Raw genomic sequence first — 26,974 nt, forward strand, 5'->3', positions numbered from 1 at the left:
GTCGAGAAATAGCCCAATGGGCCCACTGACGGAGATCGATCCCAAACCGACCGCGCATCAAGCGAACGCTTTACCTCTGGGCTACGTCCCGCCCCTGGTAATTGAAAAAGAAAGAAAGAAATGTTTTATTTAATGACGCACTCAACACATTTTATTTACGGTTATATGGCGTCAGACATACATGTGTATGGTTAAGGATCACACAGGTATTGAGAGAGGAAACCCGCTGTCGCCACTTCATGGGCTACTCTTTATGATTACCAGGATGGGATCTTTTATATGCATCATCCCACAGACAGGATAGTACATACCACGGCCTTTGTGACACCAGTTGTGGAGCACTGGCTGGAACGAGAAATAGCCCAATGGCTCCACAGATGGGGTCATAGATAATTAGCGCCAGTTTTAAAGTTGATCTATATCATGCGTTCACGTAATTAATCGCGCGTGTTTAACGTAAATTATTCAATATGCACAACTAATTAGATATGACTAAGGAATAAATTACGTTTCTTAAATTTGGCTTTCTATTCAAGTGGTGGAAACTTAATTCATTATACATGAAATGGACACGCTAACTGACATATTGAAACGATCAATGTCAAAATGGATGGTCGCTAGGGACGCCAAACACACAGAGCTTAAACCTTGACATAACTGACACAGATACACCATTCCACCAGGATCACAATAACCGAGCATCAACAGATGTCTGTAATAATGCTATCTGACACGCGCTCCTTTAAAAAAAAAACCCCAAAACCGACACCCACATTTTAAGCTATTGATTTCGTGTGATAACAGCTTTATGTAACACTTTAAAACAAATTATCCGCACATTTACCATGACATGTCCCGGTGACCTTAAGACTCACAGACATAACCACAGTCAGTATTTATAGTGGGTGCTGAATTTGCGATGGAGTGGGAAAGGAAGCGGGGGTGGAGGTGTAATTTGTTTACATTTGTGAATGGAGGCCAAATTGTCTACTAATTGTATTCTACTGTAATGGGTATGAGTCTCAATCTCTGACCTCTCCAGCTTTCAAGGGGTGTGCGATCTTCGTGATGGGGAAAGGGCATTGGGTTAACGATTTGTTTCATCTTTGTTAGCCAAATTGTCTACTATTTCATTCTGATGTAATGATATTGACCTTCAAATGATTTGAGCATTCCATACTTAGCGTTGCGTAACCCTCCTTAGCCTGGAATATGCAAGCTCGAACCTTGATTGGATATAAGCACGAAAATCAAGATAATATGGAAAAACAACTGAAGGGCAACACCATTAACACATTCCAACTCGTAATTCTGCACAACGCAGCGTCCAAAGGATGTTTTAACAATTCAGTGACTGTGTACAAATTCGTATGAATCAGTGGTACAGAGTTCGCCTGATGAACGGTTGGTCTAGGATTGATCCTCGTCGGCAGGTTCATTGGGCTATTTCTTTTCCAGTGCACCACGGTTGTTATATCAAAGACCGTGGTATGTGCTGTCAAGTTTGTGGAATTCTGCATATGAAAGATCCCTTGCTACTAATAGAAACATGTAGCGGGTTTCCTCTCTAAGACTGTATATAAAAATCACCAAATGTTAGCCGATGATTAATAAATCAATGTGCTCTAGTGGTGTCGTTAAACAAAACAGACGTTAACTTTTTCGAATGAATCAATGCCAGGCGCTTGATGAAATTCCATCAGAAAAAATGAATGGTGGAATGAAAATTTAATTCTAGATAACGATGATGAGGCGTGAACCAGTGAAACCATTCTCGAGTGTTCGCGACACAATCTGTTATGTGTACTGAACACAGTCGTGTGTTTAGTTTTGTTTATGGAATCGTTTTGAAAATCGATTATTGATAGCGTTGCATTTTCGGGGCATTGGTATAGTGTGTAGACAGAAATAAATCCAACCGATAACGAACATGTTAAATACTACACCTAGCGGGGCTGTGGTATGGGGAGCAAATGCTCTTAGAAAACCTCCCGTCTCGGACCCAGTCACTGGCGAAGTCAGAGATTGTGCTCGGGAGAGATGTGCTTGAACCTTAAATGGATATAAGCACGCTATAATGTTATCCAATCCAATTCAGTCAAAGAAAAAGTGGGGGTTTCATTAGCCAAAAAAGCCCTCAAACCCTTTCTCTCTAGTTGGAGAAAACACTGGTTCTTTAGTTGTAGTGGTTTTTGTTTGTTTGTTTTGGGTTGTTTGTTGTTGTTTTGTTTTTTTTGGAGGGGGGGGGGGGGGTTGGGGGTGGGGGTGGGGGTGTGTGTGTTTTTTTTTTTTTTTTTTTTTTTTTTTTTTGTGTTTGATTCTTGGTGGGGTTATTATTATTTTAATTTTTTTTTTTGGGGGGGGGGTGTTCGTCTCTTTCTTTCTTTTTAATTATTCGTTGTTTGGTTCTTGTTGTTGTTGTTGTTTTGTTGTTGTTTTTGATGTTTGGGTTGTTTTTATTTCTTTTTTTTTGTTTTGGGATTGCTGTTTTTTTAGGTTGGGTGCGCCCCTATTCTGTGTTTCAAATTAGTACCCATGCCCGCATGACCTAAGGCCTCAGCGCCCCTCCCTCACGTGAGAACGAAACTACATTTCTTGTCCTACTCTATATAAAGTAAGATAAAAAGTCTGGCGTGTGTCCCCTCCCCCCCCCCCCCCCCCCCCCCCATCCACTCGATAGTTCCACCCACATTAGCTACCGGCCCTACGAGTCTGATACTATATAATGTTCTTTTAATGTCGGCCTTCGACGTTATTTACTGCTTCAGGATGGCATCTACATTAGAGCAGTATACATGTCCACGAATATAGAAAATAAATCGAGTTTTAAAACAACGCTTATCGGGTTTTGGAGCCACTTACATCAATGGCCCCATTACGTGACTGCCATTAATCTAACACAGGAAAGACTGAAATATTGTGTCTTTTTTTTTTTCTTCTTCTTCTTCTAGGTTAATGCCAACATTTATTACTTTGGTTTATATATCAATAATAATGTGACAGTTTGATTATATTATATGTAAATTCGTTCGCCCTAATCACGTCTTTTTCTCAAGAACATATCAATATAAAGCTGTTTCTGGTTTCTGCGCATACTGTTGGGTTGTTGTTGTTGTTATTGTTGTTGGTTTTGTTTGTTTGTTTGTTTGTTTTTTGTTGGAGTGGGTTTTTTTGTGGGGATTTTTTGTGTATTTTTTTTGTTTGTTTGGGTTTGTTTTGGGGGTTTTCTGGGGGGGGGTGTTTGGGGGGGTGTTTGGGGGGTGTTTTTCTTTTGTGTTTTTCTTCTCTTTTTTTTTTCTTCTTTTTTTTTGGGGGGGGGGGTAGTTTAGATGGAACATTTATTAGTTGAATGAATTCCGGTTTTCTAACAGGTCAACTATTTTTTTAAATATAATTATAATATTGTATAAAATATGTCTGAGGAAAGGTGATCGACAAAAGAAAAAAAGGTGAGTTTGGCACACTTACTTGAAAACAGTATTGTGCCAGTTACGGAGATTGGTTTAAACACATCTGATTGGTTGATCCATGGTGGTTACCTCGGTATCAAAACTAATGTTTCCACTTAAATTAACACTACCAATATAACTTTATACCAATGACGTTATCGTTAACATTACTCTGTGTGAATACGTTTTACTTGTCAAACAGGCTTACATATTTTTCAGAATACGTAAAAACTAGTCAGAAGATGTTTTGTTTAAAACATCGACCTACCCCACCTAATTTTAGGTCATAAGTATGAAGTTGAGTATTATTTTATTACATTTATTTATTGGCATCAACATACATTAAAATTTGAAAATACCTCAAACTATACAAAGGAATTTAACTAACTGAGCTATTAATAATGAAATTCCCACTATCTACTAATTTCATTCATTTATTTCAACTTATTTTCGTGCTCATATCGAATTAGTGTTCAAGCACGCTGAGTCGTCAGAGGTAGTACTAAACCAAATAACTTCCGGCTGGGTCAAAGTTTGAGGTGAACTAAACTTTTGATAGAGAAGTTAACACCTGTGATTGGTGATAAATGTGAGTGTGTTGGTCGTAAAAAAAAAAAGTTTCATCTGATCAAACGATGTATGCAATTTTATTTCATCTAGTGCCAATGTGTCAAGTAGTCTTGTGCTTGAAACATGTATAGGGTACCTATAAAAAAGTACTCAGATTTTGTGCGGAACTAGGGTAGTCATAGACGCTACTCGTTATCTCTGAAATGAGCAGCTTGACCCCAATTTTTTCTGATTCACTTTAAGGGTGAGGGGTGAGAGTATTTATATATGTGGTATTTATTTCGATTGATGCGCTGCAGGTAGGAGGTTTAGACACATACGTTACTATTGTCGTCTACGGGATTTGATTTGGTAGTATACACCCTAAAAACTCGCTCTGGGCGCGAGCTAGTACCTTCTATTCTTATGTCAGATCCCTCAACCACGACACCGCAGAGGCCGACACAAGTCGGACGTTTATCTTTATTTATATAAAGTAGGACAAAACAACCCCGAACAGTTTCGTCTTCGATGGAGTAGAGCGAACAAGCCTCTTGGTTCCTGAGGGCCAGGGGCCTAATTCACTAAATTCTCGCAACTTTGCGATATCGCAGTGCAATGCTTAAAGACTTGCAAAGAGGATGCCTCTTAGGCTCTGCTAGACAACACAACATCCTCTTTGCAAGTCCTTTAGCATTGAACTGCGAGATCGCAAAGTTGCGAGGGTTTAGTGAATTAGGCTGCTGGTTTCACAAACTAAGCTATTAATAATGGATGTCCTGCTATCTACTGCCAGTAAGAGTATCTTACACCAATACTACTCCACTCCTATCTGCTGACGCCGGAACAGACTCGGAAAGAAATCGTTCAAGCCGACGTCTCGTTCTGCCTGGATCAAGTGTAACGTTAACGTGTTACAAATAGATAAAAACTGTAATTGATTTTCAGGGCGTCAGACTGGTGTAAGTTTAGAACGTAATTGGAACTTACAAACTTTAAAAGATTATGATTGATCAAACAAATGGGAAGAAAAGTAACAGACAAATGCTAAGATCGAACAATCAATAGGTGATTAAAAACATGGCTACATCGAACCAGACAGCGGCTCTTAAAGAGATCTTTGCGAGGCTTTCACAATGTTTTAGTGGGTGTTACGGGATATGTGCAATCGCGCCTCGGTGGCGTTGGTGGTTAAGCCAGCGTAGTTGGAAGCTGGTAGGTACTGGGTTCGTATCGCGGTACTGGCTCAAACGCAGAGTAAGTTTTAACGACACAACTGGGGGCCGGTGTTAAGGCAAATATATTAGCACATTTCTCTGACTAAACATTGACCCACTCTCATGGACAGAAAAAAGAAAGAAGTGTTTTATTTAACGACGCACTCAACACATTTTATTTACGGTTATATGGTGTCAGACATATAGTTAAGGACCACACAAATATTGAGAGTAAAACCCGCTGTCGCCACTTCATAGAATACTCTTTTCGATTAGCAGCATGGGATCTTGTATATACACCATCCAACAACAGGATAGCACATACATGTACCACGGCCTTTGATATGCCAGTCGTGGTGCACTGGGTGGAGCGAGATATAGCCTAATTGGCCCACTGGCGGGGATCGATCCCAAAGCGACCGCATATCAAGCGAGCACTTTACCACTGGGCTACGGTCTTGAACAGATATCCCAGATAGTTACGGTGTCTGCAGAGAATAGCCTGCTTTAACCTTAGTTGGATACAAGCACGAACCTCGAGTAAGAGAAAGACATTTATACGGTACTAATAACAAACAAAAATGTTATCGTATTCTAAATTATAGAACATTTACTCAAAACAGAACATATATAGAAATTATTATACGAGCTTGTGTGTCGTACTGATTTTACGAAACAAGTGTCAGGATTCATATATTACACTCGCTCTCGCTCTCGCTCGGGTAATGCAAGAATCCTGACGCTCGTTTGTGAAAATCGGTACGACACACAGGCTCGTGTAATAATCTATATTTAGTATCCAGCTAGTTCAAGATATTCAGAGAAATATAAACAGTATGATAGACGTGTATCATAACGATTCCACGTGCACAACGAATGACGTCAATTTTGTTGAAAATGACGTCGTTTCGTCGTTTCTTTCTAGTTACGTTGGAAACGTTTTGACATGGTCCTAGCTTGTTATTCATAAAACTAATATTTTGAATAATGTAGATAATAGAGGAATTATTACACTAGCGTGTTAATGGTACTCATTTTACGAAACTCGTGTCAGGATGCATGTATTACCCTCGCTCTTGCTCGGGCAATACAATAATCCAGACACTCGTTTCGTAAAATTAGTGCCACACCCATGTTCGTATAATAATCTCTATTTATATGGATTCTTATGTCCAAATGTCTAACGTGGTCTGACCGACTGCGACTATGTTTCCTTAAAACATTATTATTATTATTATTATTATTATTATTATTGTCTGCGTCGGCCCACCATGTCTTACATATTTTATAGGAGCCAGGCTTAAACTCGCAGACCCTAGTTTTGAAGGGACATACCCTAGTTTTTAAACATTAAGGCATAGTTTTTACTATTAGAGCCGTTTTTGATAACTGAAATCATACTTTACTTAGATTTTATTGTTTAGATTATCCATTTCCATACATTTAAAGTATTTTTGGTCATCCTGGTGTTTTTAATATCACAAAATGTATTTATCATATTTTTTAAAACGCACGTGCGTCTGAGAGGTAACAGTTATGGAGTCGAGTTTTAATCTATTTTTAGAGGGTATTTCACCATTTCAAAGTCACAGACTCATATTTAACTCGATTGCAGCTTTATCCAAATGTGATACAGGTTTGTAGATTAACTGAATTTAGTGTTAATTTTCATGGGCTGAAACTAGGGCATGTCCCTTTAACCCTTGATAATGGACATTAAGTTTGGTTAATCTACAAACCTGTAGCACATTTGAATACAGTTATAATACAGTGGAACAAGAGTCTGTGATGTTGAAATGGGCGTATTTTTCACTATTAGAGCCGGGTTATTGTTTAATAATTTACATTACACTTTATTATTTAAAATATTAATTTTCGTACATCTTAAGTGGTTCTGGTGAACAAGGTTTTTGCAATATCCCAAAATGCATTTTTTTTATAATTCTAAACACGCACGTTCGTCTGAGTAGTAATGATTATCAAGACAAGCTCTAGTTATTTTAGCTTATTAAAATGTGTGTTGAAGGTTTGTAAATTAACTAAACTTAGTGTCCATATATATAACTCGATTTTGAAAACTCGAACTCCCTGAAACTCGAACTATTTCCTCGTACCCTTCAATATATATATATATATATATATATATATATATATATATATATATATATATATATATATATTTGTTATGGAATTATAACCACCCTTGCATTCATTTCATTTCATTTCAACTTATTTTCGTGCTCAAATCCAATAAAGGTTCAAACACGCTTTCATGGGCACACACCACACACATCAGCTATCTGGGCTGTCTGTCCAGGGCAGTGGGTTAGTTGTTAGTTAATGATTAGTGAGAGAGAATAGGCTGTAATGGTCTTACACCTGCCCACTGGGTCGTTAAAACGTGCCGTGGGTGGGAGCCAGTACCGGGCTGCGAACCCTGTACCTACCAGCCTTATGTCCGATGGCCACCGTCGCAAGCAGTAATTAAGATGTATGGGTTCGTTGCTAATCAGCTAACCGTAATGCACTGAGTTACTAGTCAACGCACACTGTCCTTGTTATGGCAATACCGTGTAACAGCCGATGTTTTAGAACCTACTGCCAACATAAATCGCTCTGATGAATGGATGATTTCCTAAAGAACGTAACCAGATGAGAATAAACGCAATACAATCTATGCAAATGTGTGTCAATATACATTTACTATTACCTGGGGAGTGTAAAACAATCCATAGGTGCGTACATTATATATGCGACACCCTTCAGGAGCAACGATTTCAGATTCCTGTTTGTAGAAAGAACTGTACGTCGAATTACGCTGGGAAATTTATTTGACGGAATCACCCGACGGCGGAGTCTTGGACCTTGGCTCGTTAGAACGATAATCATTAGCATTTTTATGACAGGTTAATTTCCCCGGTGTACAAGAATAATAAAGTCAAGAACAGTATTTACACATTCGATTACTCTCAGTGAGTTATTTGACGCCCAATGGAGAAAACAGTCAGGCGTATATGTTTTTTTTAGCTGAATGGCACAATGCAAATGTCTTTTTTCTGTTATTGTTATTGGAGTTTATGGGGTTTTTTTGTGGGGTTTTTAATTTATGACGCCTCTCTCTCTCTCTCTCTCTCTCTCTCTCTCTCTCTCTCTCTCTCTGTGTGTTGTGTGGGTGTCTCTCTCTCTGTCTCTCTCTCGTAGGGAGAGAGCTCTCTCTCTCTCTCTCTCTCTCTCTCTCTCTCTCTCTCTCTCTCTCTCTCTCTCTCTCTCTCTCTCTCTCTCTCTCTCTCTCTCTCTCTCTCTCTCTCTCTCTCTCTCTCTCTCTCTCTCTCTCTCTCTCTCTCACACACACACACACACAATATAATTTAGCATGTATGCTGTTAAAATAACAAAGGGTCATACGGTCCTTATGCATTACGTCTTTAACCCACGGTCTGAATAACTCATAATTCCGTTAATGCATGTTCATATTAGCTCGCCATCGTCATAATTGTGACGTAGTTAACCGAAATGTTCGTTATCTAGTAGCCTCGTTAATCCGTAATGTCATTGCCATAATTGCATTCTCGGCTAGCCTCGATGATTCCTACCCTCATTAAACTATAGTCCCGTTAACCCACTCTTGTTTCCTGTTCTACTAATCTCGTTAATGCGTCACCTCGTTAATTCGGGATCTCCTTAGACATCCGTCACATATTTATAAATACATAATGTATAGTATAATACACAAGGCCTTCTTTGTGCTTACACGATGTCGCACTTCGCAAAGATCCTTTTACGCTCAGGTGCAATCGACTGTCGTACACACATCGAAATAAATAATGCTTACAAACATCAATTCCATAAATACAATGGCTATGGAAGCCGCCAACTTTGTCAGTTAACACAGTGGGTTTATTTTTTATTTTTACAGCAACCGTGTATATAGCTTCTGCTAATGAGTACTGGCTATCTATACACGGCAGTTGTCTTTGTTTTAAAATATTGTTTTTTGGGGGTAGACCAATGTGTGGTACCGGACTACATCTAAACTTCTAAAGATATAGTTATATACTCTTCAAAAAAGTAGGGGAACAATTGCCAAAATTGTAAGGTATATTAGCTATGGGGAATGGTTATATGAAAATAGTGAATTAATTGGGCAAACAATACAACCGGTAGTTCAGTATTGCAGTAGGTTTTATGACCAACAAAGATCTTGAAGGACGATTGAGGTCAGAAGTGAAATTTAAAAGTTGACGTTTATTTTATCAGTAAATCGCAAATTCAAACAATAAAAATGACTAAAAACAAAACAATAACAACTGTATGATCAACAGAATGAAACAGAATGACAGGAATAATGTTCAACAGTGATTAATGGGACTTCCTGGAAATTGTCAAAATCGAGAATGACACCCCCCGCACGTGTACTGGGCAACTGCCTGATGCAGGTGCAAACTATGGAATGTGTTTCGGTGTGTTGATAAACATACCTGAACGTTCTTTACTAGGATGTCTGTGGTCAAAACGTATGTTCGGTCTAATAATTGATATTAACATTAATATTTCAGGTTCCCCTACTAAAATGTATTTCACGACATGTCAACATATTTTAAATAACAGCTATTTGGTGTCTAACTCCTAGATATTTTAAAACCTGGTTTAGAGATACAGGAAATAAGCTATCACCACACAAGTCACCCATATCGAATAGCAGAAGAGGATCATTATATGGACATTCCTGTTGACATGACAGTACATACCACGGCATTTGAGGATAATCAATCATCCGCCCTTCTTTTTTTACTTTTTTTTTTTTTCATTTTGATTTCTATACAAAGTTTAGACGTATCTTCATTTTTGCATTGTATGGTACTTTTTCAGGGGCGGGTTATGTGGGGATTCCCATTTGCTCGGACCCCCTCGGCTTAAAAAAAAACACACCACGTAGATCTAAATAATTTAAATTATAAACATTTACATATTGTTTCGGGCCTAAAGCATAATCCGCCCCTGTTTTCTTACATAACTTTAGTCTGTGTTTACATACTTATATAATATAATTTTTAATGTAAATAAACATATTCATATAATTTGCTTGACATCCAGTAGTTATGTATATTTTTTATGTTCTGAGATGTCGTTAAACAATCATTTACCGGTTAGGCCATCGTTGTTAGGCCATCGGTCTACAGGCTGGTAGGTACTGGGTTCGGATCCCAGTCGAGGCATGGAATTTTTAATCCAGATACCGACTCCAAACTCTGAGTGAGTGCTCCGCAGGTAGGTGTAAATCACTTGCACCGATCAGTGATCCATAACTGGTTCAACAAAGGCCATGGTTTGTGCTATCCTGCCTGTTGGAAACGCAAATAAAAGATCCCTTGCTGCCTGTCGTAAAAGAGTAGCCTATGTGGCGACAGCGGGTTTCCTCTAAAAACCAGTGTCAGAATGATCATATGTTTGACGTCCAATAGCCGACGATAAAATAAAAAATCAATGTGCTCTAGTGGCGTCGTAAAATAAAACAAACTTTACTTTAAACAATCATTCATTCATTCAATCATCCATCCGCCCCTGAATTATGCATCAGTTACAAATATTCACCAAAAAATGAAATTAGATATAGTGTTTACAGTCAGGGCTTCTAGGCTCCCATGGCTAGTGATATTCAGTGTTGGGCTAGTAAATAACTACTATCGCCATGCCCACTGGCTGGTGGGGGAAAAACACAAGTTACCAAATGCTGCAGTTGTCTATTTTGTAAATTATATATGAATATCCTGCCCCCAACCCCCAATCTTAGTCTTTTTAATACATGTAGCTATCTCCCTCTTTTGTAACATATCTGATTATTATTAATAGTAAAATTGTATTAAGTAAAGTTTGGCTGGTGAATTTTTAATCGTGGCTAGTAATCTTTTTAAATCACTGATCCCATGTCTAGTGGATTTTGTAAAAATTCTAGAAGCCTCAGCAGTATTCAGTGATATAAAAAATGTTTTATAGTATCAAAACAGAGGTGTTTAGCAGTGTAGCTATTGGAAATCTATTGTATACGAAGTCAAAATGATGGTGCCATGGTGTCCTATCGTTGACCGTATTCACCTAGCTGTGGTCAATATAATGATTGACAATGATTGCGTAGACTTTGATCTTATCCTTGGTTTTGACCATGTACCAATAACTTTTTTTCATTATTGTATATTGAATTTGGGATAAATATAATCCTATTGGAGGAGATGAACCGATCTGAACCTCTGTATATGTGGCACACTGTCTGCGATTGGAGTGTTTTCCCACCATCTGTGACGATCACAGTTTACACGGTCCATTAATGATTGATGTGGACTGTCCTTTACTAGTGGCGATATAGCTAACATTATCATTGTAAATAATCCCCCCCACCCCCCACCCCCACCCCCCTCTCTCTCTCTCTCTCTCTCTCTCTCTCTCTCTCTCTCTCTCTCTCTCTCTCTCTCTCTCTCTCTCTCTCTCTCTCTGTGTGTGTGTGTGTGTATGTGTGTGTCTATCGATATATCTCACTTGTTGTCTGTCTGTATGCTCTGTCTCTATATCTGTCTCTCTGTGTTTCTGTCTCTCTCTCTCTCTCTCGCTCTCTCTCTCTCTCTCTCTCTCTCTCTCTCTCTCTCTCTCTCTCTCTCTCTCTCTCTCTCTCTCTCTCTCTCTCTCTCTCTCTCTCTCTCTCTCTCTCTCTCTCTCTCTCTCTCTATCTCTGTCTGTCTCGCTCTCTCTCTGTCTCGCTCACTCTCACACACACACTCTAGCTGTTTAGCTGTCTCTCTTACAGGCGACAGGGGGTTAATATAGATAGGTAAATATTTACTTTTACGTGGAATACACCGCTCGAATCTATATCCACAAACAGGTTCATCAAGTGGTGGTACACCAGATATCCAATGAATACTTTCGCCTTCATAGAAATGGAATGTCTACAAACAAAAAGAAAGAAAGAAAAAAGAATATGATATAGGTCTAAACTAAAGATTGTTTGGCAACTAGCAAAATATAGCATTATTTAAAATTTAAAACTGTTCATACGCCCTATGGTTGCAATAGTAGCCATACGACGTCGTGAAGCAGTCAAAACATTCGTAGCGATGACATACCAAATGTTTCTATAAATTACTTTTCAATAAAACCATCCTTGACATCAATGCATTTGACCCAGGCCAATTATCCTTCAAGGGGTACTGAATCCAGAAAAATAGAACGTTTCTTGCTCGTCCATTTTTTTGCAGGCTTCAGACTTTCACAATCAGGTCAGGTCAGTTCATAAGGCTTAACGAGCACATCCAGAGCAAGCTGTTGTAGCGCAAATATGGTACTATGAAGGAAGGCTTTCAGGGAGGGAGGGAAGGAAGGACGGTAATGTTTATTTAACGACGCACACAACACATTTTATTTACGGTTACATGGCGTCAGACATATGGTTAAGGACCACACATATATTAAGAGAGAGGAAACACGCTGTCGCCACTTCATGGGCTACTCTTTTCGATTAGCAGCAAGGGATTTTGTATATGCACCATCCCACAGACAGGGTAGTACATACCACGGCCTTTGTTACACCAGTTGTGGAACACTGGCTGGAACGAGAAATAGCCCAATAGACCTACCGCGCATCAAGCGAACACTTTACCTTTGAGCTACGTCTCGCCCCTACGAAGGATTTCACATTCTGGAACAGACAATTATAACCAAGCATACGCTTATGGATTTTATTAGTGTTTTTACCTTACTTCCTTGGTGAGATACTTGATGATGGCTGTTTTCCAATCTAGAAACATGCATGGTTTCAGGATGGTAGGTATCGGTTAAATAGCATTTTGTAATTTTATACAAACAAGAAGAGTTTTATTATTGATGGGACAATTGAATTAAGAACAGGCTTTCATAAAAAATTTAAAAAAAACACCAACTCAAACATAATTATGATGGTGTATCTTGTTCTTGGAACATTTTTACTGCACCTTGTAAATGACATGAACAAAGTATAACCAGTGATACACACACACTAACAATTAATATTTAATTTTTTAAAATATATTATAATATGCCCTCTCCCAAACATTATTTATGAAGCATCTAAAATTTACAATCGTGTACTTGTTTATGATATGATTTTGCACCTACACAGTAAATGTTTGATGAAATGTGCATGTCGTTAGTATTACCAACCACGGAGCTACACACATTTTCCAGAAGTCTTAATGCACATTTGCTGAGATAAAATACACCAATGACGGCTTAACGGAAGTTTCAATGGTCTATAATTCAAACAAAACCGGACATAGAAATATGGAATTATTTACCGGGCGTTTTAATAGGATTTTGTCCAGACAATCAACTCCATGAAATTCATAACAGGAAGTCTCAATGCTCCCGTAAGCGAACTAAAACCGGACACAAAACTACGGAACTATTTACCGGAAGTTTCTATGGGTTTTTGTTGTGACAAAACACTCCGACTGGATATATGCCCCAGTTGATTTTGATCTGACAAGCAACACCATGAAATTCATAAAATTTATAACAGTGAGTCACAATGTTCTCGTAATTAATATAAAACCGAACACAAAACTTAGGAAAAAATTTCCGGAAGTTCTAATGGTTTTCCGTTGAGACAAAACACACCAACTATATATACATCCCCCCACTCGATTATTTTGGTCTGACAAGCAACACCATGAAATTCATAACAGTGAGTGACAATGTTCTCGTAATTCAAATAAAACAGAACACAAAACTACGGAACTATTTACCGGAAGTATAGACAAGTTTGTGTTGAGACGAAACACTCCGACTGGATACATGCCCCAGTCGCCGTCAGCAGACGGCATCTCACGTCGTGCCACGAGTGAAAAGTTCCCCTCGGCGTCGCCGTTGTCGTTGATGCGGCTGATGTATCCCATCGCACCTAAAACAGGAAGTGAGAACATTGCAACCTGTAGCCTGTTCAGCCAGCCGGATTTTTTTATTTTATTTATTGATTTTTTTTATAGACGTCTGCAGACTATTTAGACTAGGTCCCGCGGTGATTATTCGGTTTTACGTTAGCGTTAGCGACAAACGGCTGGTTAAACTTACCCAACGTCAAGCTTAACCCATCCCAGTTGAATTAAAGCATTAAAGGGACATTCCTGAGTTTGCTGCAATTTTAAAGATGTTATCGACTGACCAAGACTTTTTAATGATTGTAATTACATATCAAATATATGTTTCTGCATAAAATATTAGTGGCTGTATAGTAAACGTGTTTCTGATCGTTCTAATATTTATACTAGGTTAAATTTCATTTTATTTCGTACAGGAAAAAAATGTTTCGTACGTACGAAATTATTTGAAGACAGAATCCAGTTTGGGCTTCTTACAAATATTAAGACGTCCAGAAACACATTGGATATACAGACACTGTTATTCTAACCAAGAAAATATATTTAATATGTAAGTTTAATCGTAGAAATATTGTATTAGTCGGAAACATCTTACAATGCAGCAAACTCAGGAATGTCCCTTTAATGGTGGAGTTCACAAAGCGTGTTCTTATTTTACGTATCTTATCTTTGAGGGGGATGGGGGGGGGGGGGGCTACAAATCGTAAACACCTGCGTTTAAGAAAAAACACAGTCTTCGTAGTGGTCTCGTTGGTGTAGTAGTTAAACCATCGGACGCAAGGCTGGTAGGTACTGAGTTCGAAACCCGATACCGGCTTCCACCCAGAGAGAGCTTTAATGGCCAAATGGAGATATGTCAGGCCACTACACTGACTTCTCTCTCACTAACCACCAACAATTAATCACTGCCTAACTCACCTGGATAGACAGTCAGGTAGATGATATTTGTTTACAGAATAACAAAAAAGAAAAAAGAATCAAAAATAATATTTTATTCCTGCTTTATGGTCGTTGTTATTGTTTTATTTTGAGGGTTTATGCTGCTGCTGTTGTTGTCTTTGTTGAATTTGTTTGTTCGGGGGTTGTGTGGGGGGTTTGCAGGTGTTTCTGTCTGTTTTGTTTAGGGTTTTTTTGTTGTTGTTGTTGTTGTTGTTTTTTCCTTTGGGGGGTGGGTGGGTGGTGTATTTTTTAGGGGGGATTTTGCTTTGCCGCTTAAAATTACTCACGTTTGTTTTTGTTATTTTTCTTGTTGTGACAGGTCGATTACTACAAAAGACTGATATTTTTACCACGGCGGGGTCTAGCTCTATGATACTCGAGTTTCTGACTGATGGGTGATGGACGATAATGGCTCACAAATGCAACAGTTAAAGTTTGTTTTGTTTAACGACACCACTAGAGCACATTGATTTATTAACCATCGGCAATTGGATGTCAACAATTTATTAATCCTGACATATAGTCTTACAAAGGAAACACTCTACATGTTTTCCATTAGTAACAAGAGATCTTTTATATGCACCGTCCCACAAACCGGATAGCACATACCACGGCCTTTGATATACCCCTGGCTGGAACGAGAAATAGCTCAATGGGCAAGTGCCACAGGGTACATACAACAATTCTCCTTTGTACTAACGTGTTCATGGAAAGGTGGTTATCTTTGGGACCCCCCTGTTGCTAGTCGGAAGGTAAAGCATGTCACGATAGCGCGTTTCTTATCTAACATCCTGGTGCTCACGAATAACATATATCGGATGGCGATAAACGATAACCCACCTGAATATATGGAATTAGTTTTACAAGTATGGGGGCTGTAACTTTTGTTTTCCACACCCATCACTATATGGATATACATGTATGCCACCTTCAGTGATAAAGAAAGAAAGAAATGTTTAATTTAACGACGTACTCAACACATTTTTATTTACGGTTATATGGCGCCAGACATATGGTTAAGGACCACACATATATTGAGAGGAAACCCGCTGTCGCCACTCCAATGGGCTACTCTTTTCGATTAGCAACAAGAGATAATTTATATGCACCATCCCATAGACATGATAGCACATACCACGGCCTTTGATGTACCAGTCGTGGTGCACTGGCTGGAGCGAGAAATAGCCTAATGGGCCCACTGACGGGGATCGATCCCAAACCGACCGCGCATCAAGCGAGCGCTGTACCACTGGGCTACGCCTACCTCCCCCCCCCCCCCCCCCCCCCCCCCCCCCCCCCCCCCCCCCCCCCCCCCGTGATAACGTCAGTCTCATAGGTCAAATGTGGTCAAGATAACAACAGATTCAAAATTGTAAGTAAAGAAATGCGACACCAGACAGGAGGACAATAAGTGCAACACGTGTCGCATTGACTGTATTTACAATTTTGAATCTGCTGCAATATTAACAATATATGACCTATTGGCCAAAACGTTTTTCTTAAGGTGGCAAATATAAGTGAAACATCAAAGTTACAGTCCCCATACTTATTTATATAATTTCATAGGCATCAGGGTTATAAAAAACAAATTCCGGGCTACCCGGTATATTATTATTAGACTTGTAATAACAATGTGCTAAGTGGCCGTTATCAAAACACTCCACACGATTCACATATCAGGTTAATTTTCTACTTTTTGAATTCCACAAGTTAACAAATAAACGTCACATCGTTATGATTTCCTTTACACATTTCCGGAATAATGAAAAAACTCGACACATCTCTATTCAAAACCGACGGCTGGATTGTGGTTGGAAACACAGAGCCTGTCACGAAAACCATTAAATCCTTTATATCTAACTAATCGTGTGGGGAGAAAAAAAAAATATTCCTTGGTCAACAAGTCCAAACTAATCAGTGTCGAGGATACAGATCTGCATGTTTTATTTATGTGGATCATTTGAAACTAAGTGTGCATGTACTGCTCGTTTGATTAATTTTGCTTCTTTTTCGTTCATTTGTAAGGACAAATATAATGATTTTCAGTTATTCAGCAGACTCTGCATACAAAGGTAGTTAAAGACACGTAATCCATTTACTATCTCAGCAGAGTTCAAGAATCGGACACACAACAACGTCACGCGAGTGGCTACAGACATTCTTCAATACAGAATAAAAGCGTAGATCTTTGAAAGGTTTTGGACATCAAGAAAACTGCTGGCCTTGCCTCCCACTGTGCCCAATTGCTACAAGTCTCCCCTGGGTTGTCGTGCCACGATCTGAACAGAGCAGACCCTTTCCAAGGCCCCTATGAGCAACCTAGGGAGACACCTCAACACAATCTAGGTCCACTTAACGAGCTACTCTCGGCATACTAAATTCCAAAACTATACATAGCTTCTTTTTTACCTTTTGAAGGACCGTTCAAAATTGGGCCTAACTTCCTTCATAAAAATGCGCACCATTTCTCTTTGGCTATAATCCTACGGGACATTCCAAATTACATAGCACCAAACTACCTCTCGCTTGTTACCACCTGCGGTTGGACCGCTGGTGCTTCCTTGCGCCTGCCAGTGCAGGCAGTTTCCCCTCCCTCCCACCCCACCCGTTTCCTGTCCTGGACGGAGGAGCCGGCCGAGACCGGTACCTGTGTCCAGGACATGCGTGCGATACAACAGCTTGCTCTGAATGAGCACGTTAAACACTCTGACCTGACCTGACAGGTTGTATGGTAAGGCGGCTAATCAATCATGTTTAAAGAGACATTCCTGAGTTTGCTGTATTGTAAGATGTTTTCGACTACTAAATTATTTCTAGGATTAAACTTACATATTAAATATATTTTCTTGTTTAGAATATCAGTGTCTGTATATTCAATGTGTTTTTGGTCGTCCTAATATTTGTAAGAAGCCCAAACTGGATTCCGTCTTCAAATAATTTCGTAAGTACGAAAAACAAATTATTTTAGGAAATAAAATGAAATTTAACCTAGTACAAATATTAGAACGATCAGAAACACGTTTAATATACAGTCACTAATATTTTATGCAGAAAAATATATTTGGTATTTAATTACAATTGTTAAAAAATCTCTGTTAGTCGATAACATCTTAAAAATTGCAGCAAACTCAGGAATGTACCTTTAAGGCAAAAAACTTAAACTTGAAACGCACCACCCGATATTCAGTTGTGATCGTAATCGCAAATGTGATTTTGCTATAACGCACACAATAGCTCTAACTTGTGAATACAATTTGTTTTGTTATTATTTTACTGTCTACCACAATACATCCAGTTATACGAAGTCAGTTAAATGTATTTTTAGTTCTTGTCTTACCCCTACCCCAACCATTATTTTTGACTGTACGACACTAAAATATTACTTTTGTAAGTATGTCCTTTAATTTTGCCGAATATTGCCCGTCCGTCGTTTATGTCTCCACCCTCTTGTAAAATCTTGTCTACGGCTTGTGCGTATAGCCACACTGCGTCGTAGAGGTAAGATGCCTCGTGTTTGATCTGAAATGTAAAAACATGAAATTAAAATAATAGGAACTGATTAGAAAAAGCTGAAAGAAGGCGTCCGATTCTATTGTACTGTAACTGATACACATAAATTTACATTTTATTTTGATCGTTTTTGTTGTTAACGTACTACTACTACTACTACTATTACTACTACTACTACCACTACTACTACTACCACTACTACTACTACTACCACTACTACTACTACTACTACTACTACTACTAAATCTACTACCTCCACCACCACCGCCATCACCACCACTGACGTAGCCAGTATTTTATATTGTGGAGGGGGGGGGGGGGGGAGGACAATCCACACTATATATGTATGTAGGTATGATTTTATAAAATTTAATACAGTAAAAGAAGAAAAAAAGACGGAATTGGGGGGCATTGCACCCGTGCCCCCTCATCCACTCACCCCCACCCCGCTACGCTACTGACTACTACTACCACTGTTGTTACTATTACAGCTAACATTATTGCTACTACTACTGCAGTAATTACTACTACTTCCTCCACCACCACCACCACCACCAAAATCACCACCTATAGAAGAATATAAACATCACAAAATGTCTGTGAAATAGACCGACAAATTCTTTATTTTACGTTCCACAATGCGAAGAGATTGAAAACAGGTAGACATTAAATAATATACCGAACCGCTTTAAAAACGCAACACGATACCCAATATTGAGACTTTTGAAAATTGGTTAACGCAGAATTATCCCGCATGCGTAATCCACGAAACTTTAGAGACGGTAAACATTAAAGGGACATTCCTGAGTTTGCTGCAATTTTTAAGATGTTATCGACTAACAGAGACTTTTTAACGATTGTAATTACATATCAAATATATTTTTCTGCATAAAATATTAGTGGCTGTATATTAAACGTGTTTCTGATCGTTTTAATATTTGTTAAATTTTATTTTGTTTCCTAAAATAATTTGTTTTCATCGTACGAAATTATTTGAAGACAAAATCCAGTTTGGTCTCCTTACAAATATTAAGACGACCAGACACTGATATTCTAAACAAGAAAATATATCTAATATGTAAGTTTTATCGTAGAAATAATTTATTAGTCGGAAACATCTTACAATGCAGCAAACTTGGGAATGTCCCTTTAACGCTTATTCATGAAAAGCAATCGATTTGAAATTGATTACTGACTAGATTGGTGACATGGTGAGTGTTGCGTTTTTAAAGCGATTCAGTATAATGTAATAATATAGCAATATATAAAGGGTTTGTATACTACCAAATCCAATCCCAAAGACGACAATAGTAACATATGTGGCTAAAACTCCTACCTGCAGCGTATCAATCAACATAAACGCCACGGATATAAATACTCCCACCCTTCACCTTTAAACTGAATCAGAAAAAAATGGGGGTCAAGCTGCTCATTTCTGAGAAAACGGATAGCGTCTATGACTACCCTAGTTCCGCACAAAATTCGAGTACTTTTTCTTTACAGGTACCCCATACATGTTTCAAGCACAAGGCTACTTGACACAGTGGTACTAGATTAACTAAAATTGCATACATTTGTGGCCCAGATGAAACTATTTTTTGTTTTGTTTTACAACCAACACACTCGCATTTATCACCGATCACAGGACTTGTGCTGTTCACTTCTCTATCAAAACGTTCGGTGTACCTCGAACTTTGACCCAGCCGGAAGTTATTTGGTTTAGTACTACCATAAAAGTGCACAAGCCACGACGAGGTAAGTTAATGCTGCCAGGATGACACATCTTTATTTCGTATTCATAGAAACCTACAGTCAAGGACGTCGGTGCTGAACTTATCTAAACTGTATCGTATCTAAGCTGTCTTAAGGTCGTGGGTACTCGGTTCGCATCCCAGTAACGAAGTTCCTTCACGGTGTGAGGTGGTGCACCTCTGTCACTTAGTCGTTGGGCTTTTATAACGGTTTCAATTTGTACAAATATCATAACTGTTCAGTACGATGAAGAAAAGTATATTATTATAGTTTCCATTTGACAATTATGATAATGTAGACATTTTTGTTGATTCACATTTTGCGTAAGTTTTTGTTGTTTGTTTAAGGAGGAGGGTTTTTTGGTGTTTATGTTGTTATTTGTTTGTTGTTGTTGTTTGTTGTTGTTTGTTGGGGGGGGGGGGAGTGGTTGTTGTTGTTTTTGTTTGTTTGTTTGGGGGTTTTTGTGGGTTTTTATTTTTATTTTTTAATTATTTTTTTTATTTTATTTTTTTGGGGGAGGGGGTGGTTCTGGGGGTTTTAGTTGTTGGCTTCTTTTTTCATGCTACTGATGAATGTAAAAGAAATAAACAATCATGAGATCTTTATATGTGCCATTCTTGTTGTTGTGTAATATAGCCTTTCATTGGTTGATTAGACTTGTTCCAAAGTAAAGTAAAGCTGGTAAAAAGAAAACATTTTGACATCATATGAAAAAATAACCCTCGTCACATTTTTTAAATTCTTGTCAGATGATATAAATACCAGACCATTTCGCTTTATTTTCAGAGAAGTAACATTTGCGTCCGAGGGAAATAAAAATAAAAAAAAATGTTTTATTTAACGACGCACTCAACACATTGTTTATATGGAGTCAAACATATGGTTAAGGACTACACAGATAGTAAGAGAGGAAACCCACTGTCGCCACTTCATGGGCTACTGTTTTCGATTAGCAGCAAATATTCTTTTATATGCACCATCCCACAGACAGGGTAGTACATACCACGTCCTTTGATATACCAGTCGTGGTGCACTGGCTGGAACGAGAAATAGCCCAATGGAACCATCGACGGGGATCGATCCCAGACCGACGGCACAGCGAGCGAGCGCTGTACCACTGGGTTGCGTCCCGCCCGTTTACGTCTGAGGTAGTCTCGCCTTCATTTGGCTAAATGTCTTCTTGTTAACACACCGGCCTCGGCGGCGTCGTGGTTAGGCCATCAGTCTACAGGCTGGTAGGTACTGGGTTCGGATCCTAGTCGAGGCATGGGATTTTTAATCCAGATACCGACTCCAAACCCTGAGTGAGTGATCCGCAAGGCTCAATGGGTAGGTGTAAACCACTTGCACCGACCAGTGATCCATAACTGGTTCAACGAAGGCCATGGTGTGTGCTATCCTGCCTGTGGGAAGCGCAAATATAAGATCCCTTGCTGCTAATCGGAAAGAGTAGCCCATGTAGTGGCGACAGCGGGATTCCTCTCAAAATCTATGTGGTCCTTAACCATATGTCTGACGTCATATAACCGTAAATAAAATGTGTTGAGTGCGTCGTTAAATAAAACATTTCTTTCTTCTTTCTTTCTTGTTAACACATCATGACGTATTAAAGGCAGATAGATTTACGTAGGCGTTAAAACTGTGCAATAAAACCGTTTTATCTGTGTTATATGTTGCATTTGGTTCACGGAATGTCTAAATATTATAAAACGCATCGATCTGTTTTGATAGTCATGGATGTATGACCTAGTCTATAGCTGTAAACTTTCAATTCGAATATTTGAAGAAAATGGACATCCAATGAAACAACTGTAACTCCTACACAACGCTAATAAAAAGACGCCTTTTGGGTATTTTGAATCGGCCAGTATTCGTAATAAAAAGGGCATTGGGAAACAATTATTTTCTTTTATTTATGATTTATGTTTGTGGGAGAGACAAAGCAAGACAAGGCAAGGTAAGGCAGTGCAGTGTAGTGCAGTGCAGGGCAAGGCAGGGAAAGGCAGGGCAGATCAAGGCAAGGCAACGCGACGCAGGGTCCGACAAGATAAAGCAAGGCAAGGCAAAGCAGGATCAAGAGGCAAGACATGACAAGGCAAGTTTGGGCAGGAAAAGACAAGCCATGGCAAAGTCAGGTAATACAGATGAATGAGAGAGACAAAGAAAGCAAGGCAAGGAATTGCAGTGCAGTGTGTTGCAATGCAAGGCATGGCAGGGCAGCTCAACGGAAGGCAACGCAACGCAGGGTCAAGACAAGACATGGCAAGGCACACCAGAACAGGAAAAGACACGGCAAGCCAAGCCAATACAGGGCCAGGCAAGACGAGGCGAAAAAGTCAAGTTACGATACGGTATGATATGGCAGGGCAAGGCACGGCAGGGCACGAAAAGGCAAGAAAATGTAATGCAAGGCACGGCAATGCAGGGCAAGGCACTTGGCAAAGCTAGGGCAGATAAGGCAAGGCAAGAAAAGGGAAGGCCAGTTAGGGACAGACAGGGCAAGACAAGGCAAGAAAGTAAGTGGAGAAAGTTCGTTTTTTTTTTAAAGACGGCTAATACATCTGAAACATAACATGAGCTACCACTTTTCATTATGAGAAGGAAAAAAAACACACATTTGCACTTTGAGCAGAGATCCAAGCCTAAAGGCTACCTCCTACCTATTTGACTGAAACTCCCCTGCAGTTATCGTTTTAGAACAGACCGTCTGGCAAGTAACTGCCGACAATAGACATGCATGTTAAACTTGTTTGTGTGTTAATGTATAGAACCTGACAAGAATATACCGCGTTTTGTTCAAGGTATACAAAAACACGCCAGTTTTAATCTGTATTGGTCTGGGAAACGATATGCCAGGGTATCAATAAACACTCTCCTTTTAGTTCAAGAATAAGAATATTCCGAATTGACGTGTATGTTGTGAAGCTCGGGAAAGCATTCAGACAAATATCATATTAAATCATTAACTATGTCGTATATTTTCTGGAAATGTAATAAAGCGACTCTAGGGATACATTGGAATTATTGGTATGGCTGTCCCGTCACATTTTGATTGGTCTGTATGGTCACAGTGATGAAATTATATCAACAAATATGTCAGTCCAAATGATTCATTTCTGTTTATCTTTGTGCTTACTTCTAATTAAAGGCTGAAGCACGACTGCGTGGACACACATATCAGCTACTATCTGGAATATTTTCTCGGGATACAGGTTAATTGGTTGGTGAGAAAAGTCTACTTTTGGAGAGTAAAAACGGGCATTTTGGTTGGGGGGGGGGGGTTCCAAATATTTTACCAAAACGTTTTTTTTTTTTTTTTTTTATTACAAACAGTAAAACGTCAGACGTTCATATATTAAAGGGGCGAGACGTACCCCAATGGTAAAGCGGTTGGTTTGGGATCGATCCCCGTCGGTGGGCCTATTGGGCTATTTCTCGCTCCAGCCAGTGCACCACAACTGGTACATCAAAGACCGTGGTATGTGCTATCCTGTATATGGGATGGTGCATCTAAACGATCCCTTGTTACTAAGGGGGAAAATGTTGCGGGTTTCCTCTCTAAGATTATATGTCAAAATTACCAAACGTTTCACATCCAATAGCTGATGATTAATAAATCAATGTGCTCTAGTGGTGTCGTTAAACAAAACAAACGTTAACAGTCCTGAGTTTAAATGTTTTCGACTAACAGAGCCTTTTCTAACCCATTAAAATTAGATATTAAATACAATATCTCGCAAACTATACCAGTGTCCGTCAATTCACTGTCTTTGCGATCGGCACAATGTTTGTAACAGCTAAAACTAGACTTGACCTCCGAGTAATTGCGTGTGTACGGATAAACATATATTAGAAAACGAAATGGAGTTTGAACCACCGGCGTCCGGGTCCTATTTGTTTGGAGCCTATGGGTGTATAATTGGTACAACTCGATGACGTTGGTGTTCACACTACCCTAACGGTAAAGCCAAATTTCTACCTGTTCCACTAAAAAATAAATTCTAAATTTTTAAGATAGTATTCATGACTAAATTCTTAACAAACACTGTTAATGCCATTACTTTTGCAATCTGTAATGGGTATACAACATATTTTGGCACGGACTGCATGGACTATAGGGTATGACTCGTTCCATCGATTGGTACTAATTAAACACCCATAAACTGCAAACAGGTCCGTCTATGGTTTGAACTATTACAAACACTGTAAATTAGAAATGTCTAGAAAATAAAGACACTGATATTCTAATCAAGAAAATATACTGAATATATAATTTGAGTTGTTAAAAAGGCACCTTCATCGGAAAGATTTAAACAACGGCAGAAGACGCAATACAGTATATGTAATATTCAAAGATATATATATATATATATATATATATATATATATATATATATATATATATATTTTGTTTTGTTTTTTTGTTAATACCATCTTTTTGTCCCATGAATTTCATAAACGTCTTTTGTGTTAAATACCGAAGACGTGTCTTCAGGTTTAGTCAAGATAATTAATTCTCTACCACCATCAATTTCTTCAATTATAAATCCTTTCCTGGGTTATAATGCACTTTATAAATCCCTTCCTACCTTTGATGCACTGAACAATGTAGATATTGAATGCAGTCTGGACATCAAATCAGTTCCTATGGCATCTAGTTATTGCTATTGACAGCTAATATTCGTAGACTGACAAATTGTATTCTTTTTCATTGCTGAAGAAAACACCTAATTACTGTGATGAAACATGCAGGTAATTTCTAACAGTAATACGGTGACATTTTTCGTTGAAATATTAAATATTTTTTTTGTATAAATAAAAGGAGTTGCCAACTTTAAAGTAGCCTGTAAATCACCTTACATGCTAAAGGTTTGTTTGAATGATGCGATTTGTGATAACGATTTGCAGCATATACAAAGATGCGTTCAGTACGAAAATTTTGTCGAGAGCACCCGTTAAGATTCCGACTGCTTACCGCCCTATCCTAGTCATTTAAAATTAAGAGCCACGAAGGCCGTGTTTTAAAATAGAGCAAAGGTCGGGTGATAGCTTATTGGTAGAGCGCTCACCTCACATTTCATGAGTCGTAGGTTCAACGTTCGCTGATGAAACCGTCGGTTTTCTTTTTGCACGATCTCAAAAGTTATATCAAAGGTAATGGTATGTGCTGTCGTGTATATTTAGACCGTGTCTAAATAATAACCAGATGTTAGGCAATAATATTCGTAATTTACAATGTCTTGAGTTGTCGTTAATTAAATAAATTTCTTTTCTTGGAACCTGGACTAGGCTGTCGGTACATACACATTTTACGGGGCGGCCGCAAGGCTCAGTGGGAAGGTGTAAACCACTTGCACCGACCAGTGATCCATAACTGGTTCAACAAAGGCCATGGTTTGTGCTATCCTGCCTGTGGGAAGCGCAAATAAAAGATCCCTTACTGCTAATCGGAAAGAGTAGCTCATGTAGTGGCGACAGCGGGTTTCCTCTCAAAATCTGTGTGGTCCTTAACCATATGTCTGACGCCATATAACCGTAAATAAAATGTGTTGAGTGCGTCGTTAAATAAAACATTTCTTTTTTTTTGTTTACGGGGCGGAACGTAGCTCAGTGGTAAAGCGCACGCCTGATGCGCGGTCGGTGTGGGATCGATCCCCGTCGGTAGGCCCATTGGGATATTTATCGTTCCAGGCAGTGCACCACGACTGGTATATCAAACGCCGTGGTATGTGCTATCCTGTCTGTGTGATGGTACATATAAAAGATCCATTGCTGCTAATGGAAAACATGTACCGGGTTTTCTCTCTAAGACTATATGTAAAAATTATCAAATGTTTGAGATCCAATAGCCGATGATTAATAAACCAATGTGCTCTAGTGGTGACGTTAAACAAAACACACTCTAAGCACACTTTATGCACACTTTACCTTTTTTCCTGCTCCTAGATGTTTGTAAGGGTTTGTGTAGTTAAAAGGCGGAGCTTCCAAGTAGGCGTTCACTATCTCCGTAAACCTGGAATACTCTGATTTCACTGGAGGAGACGTAACCACGCCCACAAAATGGCGGAAAGCGGCAACACTTCGACGGGTGACCTCGTCTTGAAAAATACCTAAAATGACAAAAATATAAATACATGTGTTAGCTAAAATTAGACTCTTAATTAGGAAATGCAAAACAAATTAATAATAATAATAATAGAAATAGAAATAATAACAAAAAATAAAAATCGTTTCAGCAACAGTCTTAAGGTGAACTTGTATACTCGGGGCTAGCACTGGCAACCACCAAATTCGACAACTGGAAATTTAAAAACTTAATGACAAATAGTATTTTAAATTGACAAAATAATTTCATGATATACCGGTAATTGGTTTGTGGTGGGAAAATAACTGGTTTTACAGATGATTTGGAGAAATGATTTGCTTACCCAGAGCTAGCTTCATTCCTGCACACCTCAATGTCTTGTAAAGGAAAATCGGAAAATGATTTTATTAATATAAAACAAATTTGAAGGCCTACTTACTTGTATGTGCCCATGTGGATTATATTTATATGAAACTGACAGGAATAGCAGTTACAGTTGTTACTAAGTTTAATATCTGTGATAATTATATGTATGCATATACAATGTATTTAGAATATGTATCTTTAACA

The 26,974-nt window shown here is 38.7% G+C and overlaps 1 protein-coding gene across 1 annotated transcript in view; it reads right to left on the reverse strand.

The window, feature by feature from the left end:
* Window positions 1–26,974, reverse strand: part of LOC121379700 (guanylate cyclase 32E-like) — a 172,662-nt gene that overhangs the window by 56,478 nt on the left and 89,210 nt on the right. The window contains exons 5-8 of the mRNA XM_041508350.1: window positions 26,248–26,429; window positions 18,441–18,576; window positions 13,987–14,141; window positions 12,048–12,153 (exon numbers count right to left, since the gene is read on the reverse strand). Of these exons, the coding sequence (XP_041364284.1) occupies window positions 12,048–12,153; window positions 13,987–14,141; window positions 18,441–18,576; window positions 26,248–26,429 (579 nt within the window). The remainder of the gene's footprint in view (window positions 1–12,047; window positions 12,154–13,986; window positions 14,142–18,440; window positions 18,577–26,247; window positions 26,430–26,974) is intronic.

This window comes from Gigantopelta aegis, chromosome 8 (genome assembly GCF_016097555.1).
Source record: "Gigantopelta aegis isolate Gae_Host chromosome 8, Gae_host_genome, whole genome shotgun sequence".
NCBI classification, from domain to species: Eukaryota; Metazoa; Mollusca; class Gastropoda; order Neomphalida; family Peltospiridae; genus Gigantopelta; species Gigantopelta aegis.